We start from the raw sequence: 21,157 nt of genomic DNA on the forward strand, positions 1-21,157 counted from the left end.
ATTTGAATATCAAGAAATATTTGAATTGAATTAAATAAGAATCTTAATTGCAGTTCGAAGAAATAGCCTCGGAAGCGACGTGATATTTGTTGGAAAGCACCACAAGGTATTCGATTTCATTGTCGAGTTGCAAAATAGTGAGGCTCAGGTAAGTGTGAAACATTGAATCCCTATTGATGTTTGCTGGCTTTTTATTTCCATGATATAGTCCGAGCCTTTCAAAACAAAATTTGTGGTTATAGGGTGTTGAGATGCCTCCTGAGCTTTGCCATGGTATAAAAGGTCTTCTAACATTGAAAAATGATTTGATAAAACCAGGAAAGTAAGTGCTTATTTTATCAAAATACTTCTTTGTATTATAAAGAGCCTAAATGTGTAATGTAGTAAGTGCTGTCATGTAAATGTACCAGTCTTGATTGTGAATTTAGGTGGAGGAAAAGATGTGCCTGAGATTTTTGCAAGATTCGTTAAGCAAGTGTAGTTTTTTTTTCAGAAAAATAGCCAACATTTGTATACTTGTGTGTAGAAATACACTCAATGCTCAATTGTGGACGATAGGGTTGAGATCCCGAATTGCCAACCGTCAAAACCAGTTTTCAATCTCCTGTGCATTAACCTGAACCTAGTCTTGACAGGAAATGCTGTTTCATGTGTGCTTATAGGGATGGTTATTTGCAGGGTAGGGCAAAGAGGAAGGATAAAAACTTGTATCTGTTTTGCCATGTCCACATAAGTTTGATTCATATGTAAAGTTGATCATTTTGTATTCAAGATTATTTTATTGTCATGCAATAAAACAAAAGATGTGATATTGCACAAAATTTCCTCTAGTCTACCATAAGGCAGACAAGGATGAGCTATCAGCATAAATTGCCTAGCATCCTTGCAATCGGAGAAGAAGAAGCAAAAGCGAGGATCCCCCCCCCCCCCCCCCCCCCGCTCACAAAGTCACTGAGTGTCCATAGATCCACCTCCAGCACTCCCGTGGTCTCCCAGCCACACAGCCTTCAGTCCAAGCCATTGGCAACCTGAGCTCCAGATCCAAGCCTCTGATGCGATCAGGAAGACTCCAGCACCTTTTGTGTCCTATCACTTCACAGTTCCGATACCTTCAGCCAGTCTCTGGCAGTCCGCAGCTTGGTATGAGTCCTTGGTCCACAGTTGCCTGTAGCCTGCATGGGTCTATGCCTCACGTTACCAACAGCCTGCTGTCTCACTGTTCTTCACCTGAGAGCCTCTCACATGGGTCATCTCTGCTTCTCCTTCTCAAATGGGTGGGGGTGGTGATCTCTGTGTTTTCTGGTGTCCTGCACCCAGTTCTCTGCTTCCCTGCAGTTTGCAACACCTTAAGGCTGCTGCTGTAAATAGGCATTGCCATCTTGGGTCCAGACGCAGGATCTTAAAATAAATCACTGTCAGCTCCTCTAATGTGCCATGTAAAGCCTGTATAGAGCCATTGGTATTTGGACTGAGCATGGTACATGTTGGAGGAGAGAAGAGGGAAAAAAAGCTGAGAAGGGATAGTAATCATTTGGGATGTTCTGAATTTGAATGCTGGCTAATAAATTACTTGTAAAAGTCAAACACCTTTGGCATTAGACTGCATAATTTGTATATTTTCCCATAGGGTGGTAGATTCTCCTATTCCAGCATTGAATAACATTGTTGAGAATAATGTATGCAGGTGAGTGAATATTTATTTGTTCTACTTGCTGAAGTTTCTAGTCATTGGTCCATTCTGCTTTGATGTATATAATAAAAAAAAGAAATCTTCCTAATGCAAGCTTCTCCCTGCCTGCTTATAGTATACTATTCAAGGATCCTCAGTTTGAAGACAACTACATATTCAAAGCTGCTTTATTACCTACTGCAGTGTAAGTATTATCTTTGGGTGAAAAAACATTTGAAGGGGAGTTGAGTTTTTATAGTATTCACAAAAATAGGCTAATACTTTTCTGTTTAACAGTGTTCAACATACTTGTAAGTAACAATAACTCCTGACTAAACTTCCACTGGTTTTTCCTCATGGGCCCATGTGCAGATAGATAATTTGAGCTGGGTTGGAAATGGTTCTTTTAATAGCTTGGATAGAGTGATTAAAATACTTTACTGATCACTGTCAATTAATGCATGCTCAATGTGTACTTGAAATATTTCCTCTTTGTGCTGTACATAATTCAGCAGTGCTGTGTATGACATGCTGGAAAAGAAAATGCTTCTACTAGCTTTCAAGTGACAACTTCAGAGGGAGGGAGGGAAAATATTTTTGCACAAGGTGAAGGGAGAAATATGAAGAAGACTTGAGATTTTACCAAGCTTTTTCAGCCTGCCTTGCTTTAATTTTTAATTTAAATTTGGAGACCCAGCATGATAACAGGCCCTGCTACCACATAAGCCAGTGCTGGTCAACTGCACCCAATGCGACCAATTAAACAATAAACGTCTTTGGAACATGGCAGGAAGCTGAAGCATCCGGTGGAAACTCTTGCAAACATGGGGAGAGCATTTATTTTTTTTTTAATCCTTTCACTAAGCAGTGACTTGAAACCTAGATTGTTGGTGCTGTAATAATGCACCCTGTACACCCTGTACACCCTGTACACCCTGTTTTTGTACATCACCCTGTACAAAAACAAAGGCGAGAAATCAGACTGCTCAAACTACAGGGGAATCACGTTGCTCTCCATTGCAGGCAAAATCTTCGCTAGGATTCTACTAAATAGAATAATACCTAGTGTCGCCGAGAATATTCTCCCAGAATCACAGTGCGGCTTTCGCGCAAACAGAGGAACCACTGACATGGTCTTTGCCCTCAGACAGCTCCAAGAAAAGTGCAGAGAACAAAACAAAGGACTCTACATCACCTTTGTTGACCTCACCAAAGCCTTCGACACCGTGAGCAGGAAAGGGCTTTGGCAAATACTAGAGCGCATCGGATGTCCCCCAAAGTTCCTCAACATGATTATCCAACTGCACGAAAACCAACAAGGTCGGGTCAGATACAGCAATGAGCTCTCTGAACCCTTCTCCATTAACAATGGCGTGAAGCAAGGCTGTGTTCTCGCACCAACCCTCTTTTCAATCTTCTTCAGCATGATGCTGAACCAAGCCATGAAAGACCCCAACAATGAAGACGCTGTTTACATCCGGTACCGCACGGATGGCAGTCTCTTCAATCTGAGGCGCCTGCAAGCTCACACCAAGACACAAGAGAAACTTGTCCGTGAACTACTCTTTGCAGATGATGCCGCTTTAGTTGCCCATTCAGAGCCAGCTCTTCAGCGCTTGACGTCCTGCTTTGCGGAAACTGCCAAAATGTTTGGCCTGGAAGTCAGCCTGAAGAAAACTGAGGTCCTCCATCAGCCAGCTCCCCACCATGACTACCAGCCCCCCCACATCTCCATCGGGCACATAAAACTCAAAACGGTCAACCAGTTTACCTATCTCGGCTGCACCATTTCATCAGATGCAAGGATCGACAATGAGATAGACAACAGACTCGCCAAGGCAAATAGCGCCTTTGGAAGACTACACAAAAGAGTCTGGAAAAACAACCAACTGAAAAACCTCACAAAGATAAGCGTATACAGAGCCGTTGTCATACCCACACTCCTGTTCGGCTCCGAATCATGGGTCCTCTACCGGCACCACCTACGGCTCCTAGAACGCTTCCACCAGCGTTGTCTCCGCTCCATCCTCAACATCCATTGGAGCGCTCACACCCCTAACGTCGAGGTACTCGAGATGGCAGAGGTCGACAGCATCGAGTCCACGCTGCTGAAGATCCAGCTGCGCTGGATGGGTCACGTCTCCAGAATGGAGGACCATCGCCTTCCCAAGATCGTATTATATGGCGAGCTCTCCACTGGCCACCGTGACAGAGGTGCACCAAAGAAAAGGTACAAGGACTGCCTAAAGAAATCTCTTGGTGCCTGCCACATTGACCACCGCCAGTGGGCTGATAACGCCTCAAACCGTGCATCTTGGCGCCTCACAGTTTGGCGGGCAGCAGCCTCCTTTGAAGAAGACCGCAGAGCCCACCTCACTGACAAAAGGCAAAGGAGGAAAAACCCAACACCCAACCCCAACCAACCAATTTTCCCTTGCAACCGCTGCAATCGTGTCTGCCTGTCCCGCATCGGACTGGTCAGCCACAAACGAGCCTGCAGCTGACGTGGACTTTTTACCCCCTCCATAAATCTTCGTCCGCGAAGCCAAGCCAAAGAATAATGCACGAACTACTGTGCTCACCTTGATGGAAAACTGTGTACAAGGGAAAATAGTTGATAAAGGTTAAATGGTACGCAATAAGGTTATTAGTAATACAAAGGCTAGGTAAAAATTCTGATCAGGCATGACAAACCAAAAGGATTGCTATTAGAGGGCTGTGAGTTTAAACAGGTGAGTGTAATCTGATGTAATAGAAGTAGGAATGAAAAAGGAAACTTTGAGTCAGAGGGCATAGAGTGAAAACAGCATGTAGAGATGTAATATTCTGTTGGTCAAACAGGAGCTTGCTCTTCACAAATGACCACTTTGGCATCTGTGAAAAGTGAAAAGTTCATTCCTCATCAGTAGATGCAGAGCACATGACAGCACAGTACAGGCCCGTCGGCCCACAGTGTTGTGCTGGCCTATATTTTTAAAACTACTCAACAAACTAAACCTTCCGTACCTCACACACTACTTAATCCTCTCTTTTTCTTGCATCCGTGTACCTGTCCTTTAAATGTCCCTGTAGTACCAATCTCCAGTGCCATTTCAGGCACCACTACACTGTAATTTATTTTTTTTTAAAACTCCCCTCTCCAGTCTCCCCTGATCTTTTCTCCCCTCACCTTAAACAGATGCCCTCTGATATTTGCTCTTTTCGCTCCAAGAAAAAGGTGCTGACTATGTATCTTATCTATGTGTCTCATAATTTTGTAAACTTCTAAGTCACCTCTCATCCTTCTTTGAACAAAAAAGGGTAAAGCCCTAGATCTGTTAACCTTGTTTCATAAGACATGTTCTCCAATCCAGGCAACATCCTGGCAAATCTCCTTTTCACCCTCGGAACACAATATTCCAAGTGTGGTCTTACCAGAGTTTTAGAGAATTACAAGAGTTCCTGGCTCTTGAACTCAATCTCTGACTAATGAAGGCATGCACTACCATAAGCCTTATCTACCCCATCAACCTGAATGCAACCTTGAGAGATGCATGAATTTGGACCCAAAGGTTCCACTGTTCTTTCATGAGTAGGATTATTGCAGCTGTTACACTAGAGGAGGAATAGTCCTAATGCAATAAATCAAATATTACATAATAAAATTACTAGGGACCATTTTCAGTTGTATAAGTTCTCACTTGGAAATACAAAAGTTGATACAGAGCAGCCAACTTGAAGATACTGAAGAGAGGTTGTCTCTGAATCCATTTGAGTTCTTTAATAATTAACATGCTGAATGGACATGGAGGCGTTGCAGAGATGCATGCTTCTGAACACAGTAGCTTGCATGGATTTGCTAAGGGTTCCAAATAATGACCTATTGGCAGTTGAGTAAATTAGTGAAATGGTTATGCCTATTAGTTGCATAGCTGAGCAAATAGTGCATTGGGGAAAAAAAAGGAAATTGTGTAAAATTTGAAAACTCTATTTGGTCTTCATCTATAATGTTGCATATAATTTAATCCCCTTTTTAAAAATAAATGCTGAAACTTGGGTAGTCTTTTCAGCAAAAAAAGATAAAAGTGCAGCCTAAAAGATGCATTTAAATTGAGGGATTGTGGCTAGCTGCTACAAGCTATGGCTCTGTGGAGCCTATAGCACAGGAGAGGTTATTAGCTGCATGCAGGTTAGCTCAGAAAGAACATACCATTCCCAAAAAGAATGACACGAAACCTAGTTGAGTGTAGTTAACGCTGAGCTTTATTGGACTCAGTCTTGCTTTTATTCTCAAGATGAGGGGCGTGGTCAAAGCCTCCTCAGCACTGATTGGTGTATCTGCAATCTGCTTTATTTGATAGGCCAGATCAGCTCCTTTAGTTGTGGCCGATTGGAGGGCAGCGCTAGGGGCCTCGTGCAGCCTGCTGGATCGTCACGTTCAACCTTCATTTTGTGAGGCACCCCAAGGGGGCTGCCACAGGATTATAGTTCAGAAAATGCAGAAGAGATTTTTTGGTAAATACCAGGGGAATGTAGATTTGTCAGATGGAAGGTTATTAAAATGTGAGACACAGAGAAAGTGGTACAATTAGATTTCCTTGAGAGCTTTCAAAAAATGACACATCTTGAAGTGCAGTGAAGAAAAACCTGTTGTGCAGAACTAAATTGAATCATTCTAAGATCCAGCATTGGCATGAGTGGAATGTTGCCTGAGCTATAAGATGTAATCATGAAATTGTTTCTTTTACAGAAAGCCTCCAAAGGTATTAAAACCAAGTGATTGGGAGCAATCCAATCCAAAACAGCCTTGGAGGCCCAGGCTTGGCTTTAATCCCAGTCGGCAGCAGGTTCACCTCGACCAATCAGCATTTAGAACATTGGGGTAAGTGGCCTATCAGGTCATAAGCGTGAAAGATCGATGAAGCAAATTTTGATCGGCAAGATCATTTCAGCATCTTCAAGACTTGACTTTTGAATGAGCCTGTTTGTGCTTGATTGGGCATGACTTCCTTTCTCTTATTCATAAGAGTTCATTTGAAGTTGACATGTCTTTTTCCACTAAACGGTATTTTGAGAAAATGCATCCCCTGTAGTGTTGAATGATTTATACCCAATGCAGATTGATGTGCATGTCAGTCAATTTTTTGTGTGTGTGTGTCTGTAGCTATTGTCCATTGAAAAATCCTGGTTTCAAATTTAGCTAATTTACATTTAGAAATTCATGATGTCTAAGCTAGTTTTCTTCCATCATTCCAACTTTTGTAGTAAAGCCTGTTCCAAACTCCATTAAAGGATGGATTCAATAAATGCAACTGTTGGGTGGGAACAGTGCCGTCAATGTCTGTTTGCGTTTGATTTTAGATTTGATCCTCTTAACTGGCTTGGACATAAATTAGAATGCAAGTAGGGACCATTTGTAAAGACTTGGGTATGAAGCTATTTCCACCTCATCATCCCCAGCATTCAACATGAATGACATGAACATAATGGCTCATCTCATTTTGGCCATATTTGCTTTTCAATCATTTTTAGCATATAGGTAATGGCTGTTGATTTTAGTACAGGCTGAAGAAGCACACAAGCTCCTGAAATCATTTGGTGTGTTATTTATAATTTACAGTAATGTAGAACTTCTCTGTTCCTATGCATTTAATTATATCCAATCTATGTACCAGCATCTCTAGGGATAGACACTGCATTTCATTAAAATTTATTGCAAAAGGATATGTGATGGTAGCTACTCCACAAACTTTCTTCCCACCTTTCCAACTGCATTCAGATATATTCTTTTCTCCCTTACTTGTGTGATTAGCTTCTTCAATAGACCTTGGTGTAGTGTGCTTCATTATCCAAGTAGAAAGGCTTCTCTTGAATTCCCTCTTTTTTGGTTTTTGGAGGGGGAAATATCCAATATTTATGACACCCAGTTGTAGCTTTTTCTGTAAGTGGGATTTTTTAAAATTCTATTGCATCAAATTTTACCATAATTGAAAGATCTCTTCCAGGTCATGCCTAAGTCATTTTAATACTTGTTCTCAAGTTGATGTGACATTAAGTTCTTGGTTATTAATCATTATTTTTTTTAAAAACTCTACTGTTGTATTGTGGAGTACTTCTGTGAAAATGGTGTTTTTGTTGAGCTTGGCCTCTTGGATATTAACGTGTAGTTTCAGATAATGCAGAGGATTAGGGTGTATACTTGTGAAAATAGTTGACTTCAATTCCAATCACTCAAATCAAAACACCTTAAATTACTTGAAGCAAAATCATCTGGTTTGTATTATATGCACAAGTGTACATATTGTCTCTTTAATTTTGTTTTAGCCATGTTATGTCAAAAGATCGCTCTCAGGGTGTTTACAGTTACACCCCTCCGCCTAGTTATCAACAAGCGAAAAATTCTCGGCCCCCACTGATGAGAGCACCACCATCTCTTACTGTCCCACTGCCAAGTAAGTTGTTTTGTGAACTTGATTGACAGAGTAAGTAGTAATCTTGTCATAAACCAAGGTTAGAAATAGGTTTCTCTTTTACAAATGAAAACAAAATGCAAATAGTTGAATAAGGTTCGAAGTTATGGCCTGGTTACAGTATTTACTCATTGGCCATTGTGGAAAATTAATTGCAAAACTGAAGTTATTTTAATTTCCTTCCATGGCCACCTGCTAGCTGACATTCATGTTTTTATTCCTAATATTTTTCTTCCCCCCCCCCCCCCCAAACCTTTACCACACCAAAGCTTCAGCAAATCCATGATTGGTCCATTCAAAATTAGCAACCAATTCTCCTTCCTTTGCAATGTCTTTAAGTGTGGTAGTGGATCCCTCTTTCTTTAATGCAGACCTTCCCAACAACTATTGATTGGCGCAAGAGCAATATTTTTTTCTTCCCATCCTGACACTATGGCCTCAAACCTTTGGGGGTTTTGCCCTTGATTGAGGACTTTTTGCTAGTTCTGACCATTGGAAACATCTTTTGAAAATGAAGTGGCTCTCTCCACCTTGGTGGTTGATAAATATCTCAGTAGTTCATGAGTAGGAAAGGTTTGCACTGCATAGTGGAAGGAGCCGTCAAAGTGAAATAGTTATGATGTGGATCTTGAATTTATTTTAAATATCTCTTTAAATAGTTCATCTTTTCAAGAGCACACTTTCTTATTGACAGGGTAGTAATGTTAGAACACTTCAAAACCTTCATACCTTTCCTTGTTTTGTTGATCCTTAGTTACTGGGTATGTGTGTATTTATCTGTTAACTGTCAAGATTGTTATCTCTTAAGACCATAAGACTTAATAGTGAAATTAAGCTATTCAGTCCATTGAGTCTGCTTCGCAATTCAAATCATGGCTCATGCATTTTTCCTTTTAACCCCATTCTCCTGCCTTTTCCCCCATCACCTTTGATGTCCTTACTCATCAAGAACTGCTTTAAATATACCCAATGACTTGGCATGCCCAGCAGTATGTGGCGATGAATTCCACAGATTAAAAACCCTCTGACTGAAGAAACAACTTCTCATCTCTAGCCTAAAGAGATGTCCTTTTATTCTGAGGATGTTCTCTGGTCTTAGACTCTTTCACCACTGAACACATCTTTTCGACATCCACTGTTCCAAGCCCATCCAGTATTCAGAATATTTTGATGAGATCCTCCTTCATCCTTTTGAACTCGAGCAAGTATGAGCACAGAATCATAAAATTCTTCATGGAATCTTTTCTGTAAACCTCTGGGCCCTCTCCAAAACCAGCACATCCTTCCTTGGATATGGGGCCCACAACTGTTTGCAATACTCCAAATGTGGTCTGATCAAAGATATCAAGACATCTTTGCCTTTATAGTCCAGAACTCTCAGAATGAGTGGTATTGCATTTGCCTTCCTTAATATTGACTCAACCAGCAAGTTAATCTTTGGGAAATCCCACACTAGGATTTCCAAGTCCCTTTGGGTTTTCGCTTTCTAAATTCTCTCCCCATTTACAAAATAATCCATTGCTTTATTCCTTCTTCCAGAGCGCATGATCATACATTTCTCTGTGCTGTATTTTACTTTGTCACTACTTTACCCATTCTCCCAACCTATCAAAGTCCTTCTGAAGACCCCTACTTCCTCAACACTATCTGCCCCTTCACCTATCTTTGTATTATCCCCAAACTTGTCCTTGGAGCCATCAATTCCATCAACTAAATTACTTAGATAAAACATTAAAAAGTGAAGGACCCAACACTGACCCCGTCAGATCTTCCCTGAAGGAAACCATGTTGACTTCAGCCTATTTTATCTTCAATTTTCCAATATTTTGAAACCTCATCCTTAATGGACTGCATTATTGTACACCACTGAAGCTGAGCTAACTTATCTATTATTTCCTGCCTTTGCTTCCCTCGTTTCTTAAAGACCAGAATGAAATTTTCAATTTTTTACTCCTCTAGAGCCATTCCTAAACTAGCGATTCACGGGGATGGCACAGGGGTTTGAATATGGCACTTTCTGTAAGTAGTTTCTCTGTTCTTCCCTAATCTGCGAAGGTTTCCTCCCACCCTTCAAAATGTACCAAGGATTGTAGGTCAATTAGGTGTAATTGGGCGGCACGGGCTCGTGACTGAAAGGGTCTGTTACCATGCTGTATATAAAAATGAAAAATTTAATTTTAAATTCCCGAAAGATCATAGCTAATATGTTCACAATCTCTTTGGCTCATTTCTGACCCCTGACTCTCAAATTTCTGGTACATCAGCGGTGTCTTCCACAGTTAATATTGATGCAAAATAACTATTCCGTTCATTTACCATTTATTTGTTCTCCATTACCTTTACTCCAGTGTTATTTTCCATCAGTCTAATATGCACTCTTGCCGCTCTTTTACTTTCTATACATCTGAAAAAACTTATGGTGTCGTCTGTTCTGTCGATGGCTAGTTTACTTTCATATTTCATCTTTTCTCCCCTTATTGCTTTTTTTTGAGGATGCATTGTTTTTTTAAAAAAGATACTAAATCCTTCAACTGATTTTTTTTTGCAATACTGCATACCTTCTCCTGCTTTTATACTGACTTTGACTTGTCTCGTCAACCATGGTTGTGCCTCACGCTCCCTTTGGAATGCTTCTTCTTTAGGATAAAATAATCCTCTATCTTTCATATTATTCTAGAAACTTCTGTTGCAGCTATATTGTCTACCCTGTTAGGGTTCCCGTTCAATCAACTCCTCTCTCTCGTGCCTTTCTGTCTTGTAATGCCAAAAGATCTGATTTTAGCTGCTTCTTTTCAAACTACAAAGTGAATTGTATCATATTGTGAACACCACTTCCTCAGAGCTCTTTTACCTTAAACCCCCAATCAAGTCCACTATAGCACCAAATGCAGAATTACCTGTTATTGGTGAGCTCGACCACAGCTGCTCTTTTTATATATATATATGTATATATATATATATATATATGTATATATATATATATATATATATATATATATATATATATATATAAAAAAACATCTTGTAGGTATTCCACAATTCCTTCTCTTGGGATCTGGCCCCAACCTGATTTTTTTTTTCCCCCAGTCTACCTGCGTGATGAAGTTCTCATGACTGCTGTTAAATTTCCTTTTTTACATAAGGAAAATACTCAGAAATGCTGGAGGAATGCAGCCGGTCATTTAGCATCCAAAAGAGCAAAGAGATATATTGCTGATGCTTCAGGATCCAGGTCAACAAAAAGTGTTAATTGGGTATGATAAGGGATGAGTTAAGACTATATTTGTGCAAAGGGAAACCAAGCCAGAGGAAGCAATGAGGAAGAAGTGGGGGGGGTTTAACGGAAACCAGTAAGTTGATATTAATGCCATCCAGTTGGAGGGTGCCCAGTTGGAAGATGAGGTGTTGTTCCCCACCTCAATTTACAGGTGGTCTCAGTCTGGCAATGAACAAGACCATGGGTAGACATGTCAGCAAGGGTGTTGAAATGGGTGGCCACTGAGAGATCCAAGCTATTGCGACAAACAGAGTCGAGGACCTCAACAAAATGATCTTCCAGTCTGTGTCCAGTCTCTTTGATGTAGAGGAGACCGCAACGGGAGCACGGTTACAGTAAATGACCCCTGTAGATTTACATTTCTTCTTTAGGATAAAATAATCCTGTATCTTTTGTGAAATGTTGCTTCACTTTGAAGGACTTTTTGGGAACCCGAATGGTGGTGGTGGAAGTGAATGATATCCTGTGGTCACAGGAGTAGGTCCCAATTGAATGATTGATGGGGAGGGAGGAGTGGACAAGGGGGATGTGGAGGAAGCTCAGAAATGGTGCGTCCTGGCAGAGGGGAGGAAAGGGATATAAATTTTTAGTGGTGGGATTAGGTTGTAGGTGGGGGCAGAGGAGGCCAGGGTCGATATACAGGTAATGGAGGATATGCAGGTGAGTGCTGAATTGATAGTGAGAGAGGAAAAGCCACGTTGTTTGAAGAATGATGACACCTGATGATCTGGCATGAAAGTCCTTATCCTGGTGTAGATGCGACAGAGACAGAAGAATTGAGGGAATGGAATTCTTACAGGGGACAAGGTGAGAAGAGGTATAGTCGAGGTAGCTGTGGGAGTTGATAAATTGGTAGAAGAATACTGTTGATAGTTTGTCTCCCAAGATGGAGACTGAAATTGAGGAAAGGGACATTGTTGCTCAAGATGGTCAGGATGGAAGTTGGCTGGAAAGTGGATGAAAGCAACAAGCTCATCATGGGGACCGCAGCACTAAAGTAGTCATCGATGTAGCGGAGGAAGAGTTGAGGGGCCTTTCCTATGTAGGCTTGTAGCATGGATTATTCCACGTAATCCACCAAAAAGGCAAGCATAGCTGAGGCCTGTACGGGTACCCATGGCTACCCCTTTGACCTAGAGAAAGTAGGATGAGTCAAAGGAGAAATTATTGAGGGTGAGGGCATTCTGCCAGCCGGAGGAGGATGGTGATGGATGGGAACTGGTTGGGTCTATCGTCCAGAAAGAAACGAAGGGCTTTGAAGCCTTCAGTATGGGGAATGGAGGTGTATTGGGATTGGATGCCCATGATAAACATGGGGCAATCAAGTTCAGGATACTGGAAGTTGAAGTGATGGAGGGTGCGTGAAGTGTCCCTGATGTAGGTGGGGTGGGACTGGATCGGGGAGGACAAAACAGTTGAGGTAAGCGGAGACCAATTCAGTGGGACAGGAGCGCACGGCCACAGTAGGTCTGCCAGGACCATTGGATTTGTAGATCTTGGGTAGGAGGTAGAAATGGGCAATGTGGGGTTGGGAAATAACCAGTTTGGAGGCCATGCCAGGGTGATGACCAGAAGTGATGAGTTCAGAAATGGTGCGTGATGAGCTTTGGTGGGGTCCTGTTGGAGGGGTAAGAAAGAGATGTCTGAGAGTTGTTGTCTGGTTTCTGCCAGACAGAGGTCAGTGCACCAGACCACAACAGCGCCACCCTTGTCTGGAGGTTTGATGGTGAGGTTTGGATTGATGCAAAGAGAATGGAGGGCCAGACTTTCCAAAGGGGTGTGGTTGGAATGAGTGCTGGGAGTAGTGAAGTCGATACGGTTGATGTCACGCTGGCAGTTGGAAATACTGTATAAAGGTCCAGAGTAGGCAGGAGACTGGAATGAGATGTCCAGGAGGAGGAAGAAGGTTTAAAGTGGGAGAAGGGATCAGTTGTGGGGGGTGGAGAATCATAGTTGTGGAAATAGGCGTGGAGACAGAGCCAAGAGAAGAAAAGTTTAGCATCATGGTATGCGCAGAACTCGTTGAGGTATAGGCAAAGGGGGACGAAGGTTGGAATTTGCACCTTACGTCCTGACTGCTACTTGATGGCCTGTATGCAATCCCAATAAGGACTTTGAAGTTTCTTAACTCTACCTACAAGGATTCTACATCCTCTGATCCCATGGCTTTGATTTCATTTTTTTTTATGATCATCAAGGCCACCCCATCCCCTCTGAATTGATGGGAAGTGTATCCTTGGATGTTTAGCTCCCAGCCAAGGTCCTCCTTCAGGCATGTCTCTGTTATGCCAACAACGTCGTACCTGCCAACTTCTAACTGCCCTTCATGCATTCAAATAGCACAGCTTCAATTTTGTGTTCATCACCCTTCTCCCCTTCTCAGAGTTACTGTGAGTTTAAATTTTTATCTTTTTATAAACTTTCTGTCTCCTCTTTTATTCAGTAAAATTGAATAACTTCTCTCACCCCAATTAACATTGAACACTGATGGTTAGTTGCTTTTGTTCAGTTGAAATTTAAAAGTCCAATTTTTCAGGTTGGATACATCTGGTCAGTTTTGACATGTTAAGAATTCAAAACGGGAGGTATGGTGTTTTTTTTTATTAAAAGGGATAATGTTCAGGTGTGTCTGATTAGATCTCATCAGTATAATTTGTATACAGCTAATGTGTTTTAAGTTTTTTTTACATTTCTTGCACTCAGAATTCAGTTGCAATCTCTTGTTAAAATTTATTAAACATGATATTTTCTGTCATTGATTAAATTTGATTAAGTTTCTAAAATCTGTTCAGACAACTGGAAAATTATTTCAGGATTTTTTTTGTTCATTTAATTAATGGCAGTCGTACAGAATGTATCAATGTAATTAGAATGCTTTGTTTTCCTTTAAAAAGAAAAGAATTCTGAATATAATGGCTATATTAAAGAAAATTGAGTTGTAAACCAGATTGATCTCTTTTTAACAAGCTGCACTTTCAAATATACACACACTTAATTTGCATAACATACAGTAGATATGCACATTTTAACATCCATTCAGGCAGCGTCTGACCACGTATGTCTATGGTCCCATAATTATTCAGTTACCGTGACTAATCTGCAACAATTTTGTTTTTTAAAAAGTGATCACTAACTATATACCCCAAAACTGATCCGACTGCCCTGCTCTCTCCCCACAACCCTGTGATGGTCCCCACACTGATCCCGACTTACAAATAAAATGCATCCCACATAGCTTCGCTAAGTATATCATGTGGTGTGCGCACAACATCCACTTCGCACAACACCCAATTTCACAGCGTATTGTGGACGTTAAGCGGCATATATTTGTAGATTGTATATATTTGTATATTGTATCAACAGCCAAATGTCAGTTGGACAAGGGTGCTTTCAAATGATTTCACTCTTGTAACTTTTTGACATTTGTTAAATGATTATACTGATTTAAGCACTTGGAGGAAATTATGTTACCATGAATCAGGGATCCTATTGTCTTGTTTGGTAGCCATTGTCGAAGATAATGTGATTATATGGCTGTGCAGTCTTTTCCTTTGTTAGAGTGTATATTAGTTTCATTTACATGTGTTTCTGTTGTTTAGTTCATAGAATTGATGTATCCTTTTGATTCTGGTTCTTAAATTTTTATGTAATTTTTGCTTCTGAAAATTCCCACACTGCTTGAGTCCTATTTTGGCATTATAAAACATTTAAATTGAAAATGTTAGTTCAGTAATACAACTTGCTTTATGCTACTGTCATGCACTAACCAACCCCACACCCTTGCTCTGTCTGCAGAAAATAACGTCAAAGGTTAGTGGTGCTGAGAATTGGTTATAGATAGTAGAAGGTCAGTTCAGTCAATCAGAATGTTGCTGCTTTTTAACCCCCTTCTACCCTAAAATACATGTTGTAGGTGTTTCCATCAACAGTCTTTGATTTGATTGGGATTTTTCAGTCTACGTAGTGCTGATGAATTGTCTGAGTGCTGATAAACTTGTGGGAGTCAAGTGCAGCCTGCAAGCACTCGATGTGAATAGCATATTTGGTTTTTGCAATCGAAAACTGAATCTAATTTATGACATGTTTTCCATTTCATTAGAGAAGCTCACCAATTGACTGCATTTGAAAATTGGTTTTGATTAGCGCAATCAGTAAACATCAAGGCCTTTACTGATTGTCACCCTGATTAGAAGAGTTTTCATTTCACAGTGGAAATATTAACAAGCATAAAAAAAATGGTCTAATAGGGTTGAAAAATGATGAGTTGGCCTCTCCACAATTTAGTCAATTGCATCAAGCGACATTTTTTAAAATTTAAATAAAATGGTGCTTTTGGGTATGTCCTATTTTCTTGCAATATATCCTGTTCCACCAGAGCTATATTGAGGTATCAATTTTGCAGATTGATGGCTTAAATTCATTCAGTATTCACCAAAAACTGTTCAAGAAAGGTGCAGTGATTCTCCAAAACCCAGTCTTCATTAAAAGTCATGAATTCTCACTCACATAGATCTGAATCTTAACAAGTGATCAAAGTTATGTATAGAGTTTCTGTAATTGGGAAATATTGCCAGAAATTTCATGCATTATCTTCTTTAATGTGGTCATTTCAGTTGTTAATAATACTATTAAAATTACAAACTTATTTTGCAGCCTATCACTAACGACTATTGTATTTACCATTTTAATTATTTATTCTTTTATCACCTTTCCAGAAATTTTGTTTTTATAAATTAGAATTAATCTGGGACATCTTGAGATGTTTTACTGACCTTGCACTGCATAGATAAATGCATCTTTCAACGTGTCATGGTCTGTAACTTCATTACAAAATTGCTATGTATGTCTTTGCTGAAGTTTAATTTAGTTGCTTCAGAATATGAACCGAGTTGGTCACATTTCCAAGTGTTGCGAATGTAAGTTGGGTGATGTATGGGATTGATTGTTGCTTTGCTTATGGCATATTCATTGGTTGCACAATCACGACCCAATGATTATAGTGCAGGATTGGAGGCATCCGAAGAAAACTAGAGTCCCGGAGAGGTACAAACAGGCCCTTCAGCCCACTTATACTAATACTACATTTATATTTTTTAATGTTCTTTGAGGAATTTTACCCAGTAAGGGAGAAGGGCATTGTGGCTGGCACTGAGGAATCATCCAAATTGAGAAGGTGCAAACTATCCACTTTCCAACTCGGATGGCGACAAAATACAACCCGTGGTTGAACTGATTAATAGTGCACAAACTTTTCATCTTCATTCTTTTTCTAGTTTCACTTTGTCGTCATTATTTAAAAGTTGTACTGTGACTTCTGGTTTAAAAGTTATGCTGTGACTTCTGGTTGCCAGCTGCCAACTTAACAGGTGGTGATTTGAGCTATAAAAATATAGTTTGCCTTTCATTTTTAAGGGATAAATGAAGTGGGAGAAACCTCAATCTGTCATGGCAACTGTTGGAATATTTAGCGAGAACAGTTTCTGTTATGTGAATCTTGGCTGTACTGATGCACCCTGGAAAATCCATCACTGCACATTTCTATTTCAAATGATATTCATACCTCTGGTTAAAATGTTCCGTTCATGATCTGACATTTGAGAGTGAGATGGGGCTTTTAGATGGTTGTGAACCAGTTCAATTACATTATTAAACATTTTTTTAAAAAACACCAGTAATTTAACCAGATATGTTTTGCTTGTAATAAAAACAAGGTGCAGAAATTTTCAGTTGGTCAGGCAGTTTCTGTGGAGAGAGAAACATGGTTGATGTTTCAAGTAAGTGATCTTTCATCAGATGAAAGGTTATCAAACTGAAACATTATTTGTTTTTCTCTTTCCACAGATTGTGTGACTTGAACACTTCCATTATTTTCATTTTTAAAATTTTGAATATCCAGCATCAGGACTGCTTTGCTCTAAGGGCGACCCACATTGTGACAGTTCCAGCTATTCCATGGGATGACGCTTATATTTGCAAGTTACTTAGAAATGGCAAGGTTGTTGATAAGAAGCATTTTGTTTGTTTAGAAATGAAAAGAAACTCAACAGTGGCATGGTTAGAGTAGCAGCTAGCACACTGCTATTACAGCATTGTCTGACACTGTATGATTTTTCCATGTCGGCATGGGTTTCCTCTGGATGCTCCAGTTTCCTTCCATCCATCAAAACCTATGGGGATTGTAGGGTAATTGGGGTATTTTGGTGGCAGAGGCCAGAAATTACAAACTTATTTATCAGGTTACCATGCTGTATGTCTAAATTAAATTTAAAATAATTTAGAGGGGTGGTTTGATTTCTGAGGGCATAGTACAAGGACTGACTGGGAGATTGGAAGGCAGTTGAATTGGTTTAATCCCCAGTGGATGTCTTTAGTATAAGAAATGATGGTTATAAGAAAAATGGAAACCGAGGACCCAAGGGCAAATATCAACAATGGACTTGGAACGAGTTAGTTGCACAAGAATTTATTATGTTTCTTGCATCTTTTTATGAATGGCTCAACAGTATTGGCTGGACAAAATTCTTGGTTTCATGAAGCTGTAATCATCTTGAGAAGATTTGTTTTTCAGATTACACAACTAAAGCATGCTCCTCCTTCGAAACTCATTTGTTAAACATTGTTTTCAAAGAAGCTACCAATTTTGATTGACTTGTTCAGTGTAATTATAGAAAGTCCAGAAAATAATTGATTTGTTTAAAGTCCATATGATGCTTTGCATTCTTTGCATGGCAATAGGGTTGTATGAAGCAGGTGTACAGTGCAGATAACTGAATCTTCTCCCATTTAGCATCCTCTCGCTTTTAAGAAGTTCAGCCTTAATGAAAAATTGTGCATTTCCATGGAAATTAATGGAATATGGTGTGTAATTTGAAAAATGATGGTGATTTCAGATCGACTTGCACTGGTTAACAATTCATAGTCTGAACTACCTTTTACCATTTGCAGTGAAAATATCAATGTGCTCCCACAACACGACAATAAGTTGAGTGAGCCAACTGGTTAGAGCCATACTAATCCATGATTATTTAAAGTCTGAAATTTCTCTCACTGAGGCACATTTCCAGCAAAGTCACACGCCATTGGAAAATCAAAACCTGCAAGGTTTTGTGCAAACGGTCCATAATTTAATCAAAGTATTCTGGAAACAAAATAAAAATACAAGTGGCATAATTGTATTGTGCGACATGAATGTTCAGTTGTGTTTCTTCTGAGAACTCCAATTGTTTTCTCTGAGGATGATTTGCTCTGTACTTTCCAGGGCTGTCAAGATTGATGCCCGATTTGTCATTATATCCAAATGAAATATCTTCTATAATTCCACTTAAACTAGTAACTTTGATGCAAAATGAGTCCTGTTTTGAAGTAACCAAGTATGCAGTGATACCAAATATCAGCACTTCCTATGTTTAATTGATGAGGTGTTCATTGAATATATCTGCAACAAAGTACTCAATGGAAGATTGGTATCTCCAGAGTAGGAAGATTTGTTAGTAAGTGCAATGTTATGTGTTTGTTGCTAATCTAAACTCCAGGTCTGATATCGGAGCACACAGCAGGAGAGAAAGGAGTGAGGGATAAGAAAGCATTGCAGTATATTTGTTATCTAGGAGTGTGCCTGACTATTGATCTCTGTTGTTGCAAGGCACAGAAAGGAAGCTGAGGTTTGAAATTACTTGCATTAATGGTCCACGATCTTGTAATTGCTGTTTGTAACTGTCAAGACTATTTAATGCTGAACCACTGGGCTAATTTTCAACAATTAACATTGAATATTATGCATGTTGTGTTAAATCTGGCGGTGTTCCTTTTTGTGAACAAGGTCAGGCAAAATTGAATGATGCGCTTAATACGTTGAAAAACAAGGTAGTACAAATAATTGAAAGCAAATTCGAGCCTTGTGTGAATTTGTGCACATCAAGGTGAGATGATTGAGATGGAGGCGGAACACTTGCCATTTTGGAAACTTGGGACTAGCATCAAGTATTTTCCTGTCATTGTGGTGCAGCAAGTTGAGCAGCAGGGAGTATTTTAGATGGTGGCTCGGCACAACTTAGGAATATCCACTTGTGTGTGGCTTTGAGTTTTTCTCTTTCAAAATTTGAAATAGTTTCATTGCATAAATGTTACATGAGAATAAAATAGAATATTAAAAAATATTATAGAATAATACACATGGTATTGTAATCTGTTACAATAAAAAGTGGGGGGGGGAATCATTAAACTACTATTTTACTTCTCTAACCCCCCCCCCACCCCGCTAAGAGTTCTAACCAACTTCTACAGTAGTTTTAGTTTTGCATTGCTAATAACTAGCTGCCTCATCCAGTGTCCTATCTTGTTGAACTTTAAAAACTTGACTGAGATTGTGCTGACTATCTTTAACCACCCCTTGTCATCCAAGTGCATGGATATCTTCTCCCTCAGAATACTATTGAGTAACTTGGTAACAATAGATGCCAGGGTCACTGGCTTATAGTTCCCAGGCTTTTCCTTGCACCCTTTCTTGAACAAAAGCATAATATCTGTTACATTCCAGTTTTCTGGCACTCACCTGTACTGAATGACTCAGAAATCTCAGCCAGGGCACCTACAATTTCCTCTATAGCATCCCACATTGTCCTCTGATATATTTGAATACATCCAAGTGATTTGTCTACTTCTATGCACATTGGGGTTTCAGCACTTGATCATAATATTGAATGTTTCCTCACAATGAGAAGAGAGAAATACTCAGAGAACCTTGCCCATCTCCTGCGGCTTCACTCACAGCCAAATATCCCAAGCTTCCTTATTCTTGTATGGCTAACCCTTCACTCCAATAGGAAAGTGCATGTCCTGGACTCTTATCAACACACTTTAAAAACAAAACATCATTGTTCCAAAACATTCCACTTCCTTGAACAACCTCCTCTAATTCACTTGAGCTGGTTCTTGTAGCTTCAAAGTCAGCCTTGCCCCAATTCCAAATTTCAACTTGTGGTCCTGCCTTATCTCTCCAATGATGTCTTAAACATAATAGAACAATGGTCACTGGTGCCCAAAGGCTCCCCTACTGAGGTTAGATGAGATTAAAAACTCAAGGATATGGATTAAAGGTGAAAGGAAAAGCTCAAAGGGAATATTAGGGGGAACTTCTTCATGTGGAGCATGGTGGGAGAGTGGAATGAGATACCCGTTGAATTTGTAAGTGCAGGCTCAATTTTGACACTTAAGAAAATTTGGACATGTACATGGATGGGAGGAGTATGGAAGAATATGGTCTGGGTGCAGGTCAGTGGACTGAGCAGAATAATAATTTGCCACAGACTAGAAGGGCTGAAGGGTCTCTTTCTGTGGAGTCGTGTTCTGTGGTTCTATCCACAAGTAGTTCATCCACTTGCTCTTCACAATTTCCCAAGACTAGATCAAGTGTTGCCCTCTCCCTTGTTGGACTCTACTATTGCCAAAGGAAACTTTCGTGAACACATTTGACACAATTACTTCCCTAGTTAATATTTGGAAAGTTAAAATTCTCTGCTCTGACAACATTATTTGACCTAAAGTTGGCAGCAATCTCCTGGCATATTTGCTCTTCTAATTCTGTTGACGATTGGTGGGGGTGGGGTCCGAAGTATACTCCCAGCAAGATGCTTATGCCTTTCTTGCTCCTCAACTCCATTCATATAGCCTCACCAGTTGGCTCATCTGTAATGTTATCTCTGATCATGGTTGTAAGTTCCTCCTTTAGCAATAACTCAACATCCTTTTTTTTATTGTTTCATC

General features: G+C 40.0%; 1 protein-coding gene across 3 annotated transcripts in view; it reads left to right on the top strand.

Moving 5' to 3' along the window:
• The window catches only part of xrn2 (5'-3' exoribonuclease 2), a 97,821-nt gene that overhangs the window by 65,905 nt on the left and 10,759 nt on the right, over window positions 1–21,157 (top strand). For all 3 annotated transcript variants that reach the window (XM_069932378.1, XM_069932380.1, XM_069932379.1), the window contains exons 22-27: window positions 54–148; window positions 243–322; window positions 1,628–1,684; window positions 1,806–1,874; window positions 6,399–6,530; window positions 7,973–8,100. In XM_069932378.1, the coding sequence (XP_069788479.1) occupies window positions 54–148; window positions 243–322; window positions 1,628–1,684; window positions 1,806–1,874; window positions 6,399–6,530; window positions 7,973–8,100 (561 nt within the window). The remainder of the gene's footprint in view (window positions 1–53; window positions 149–242; window positions 323–1,627; window positions 1,685–1,805; window positions 1,875–6,398; window positions 6,531–7,972; window positions 8,101–21,157) is intronic.

This window comes from Narcine bancroftii, chromosome 4 (genome assembly GCF_036971445.1).
Source record: "Narcine bancroftii isolate sNarBan1 chromosome 4, sNarBan1.hap1, whole genome shotgun sequence".
Taxonomy (NCBI): domain Eukaryota; kingdom Metazoa; phylum Chordata; class Chondrichthyes; order Torpediniformes; family Narcinidae; genus Narcine; species Narcine bancroftii.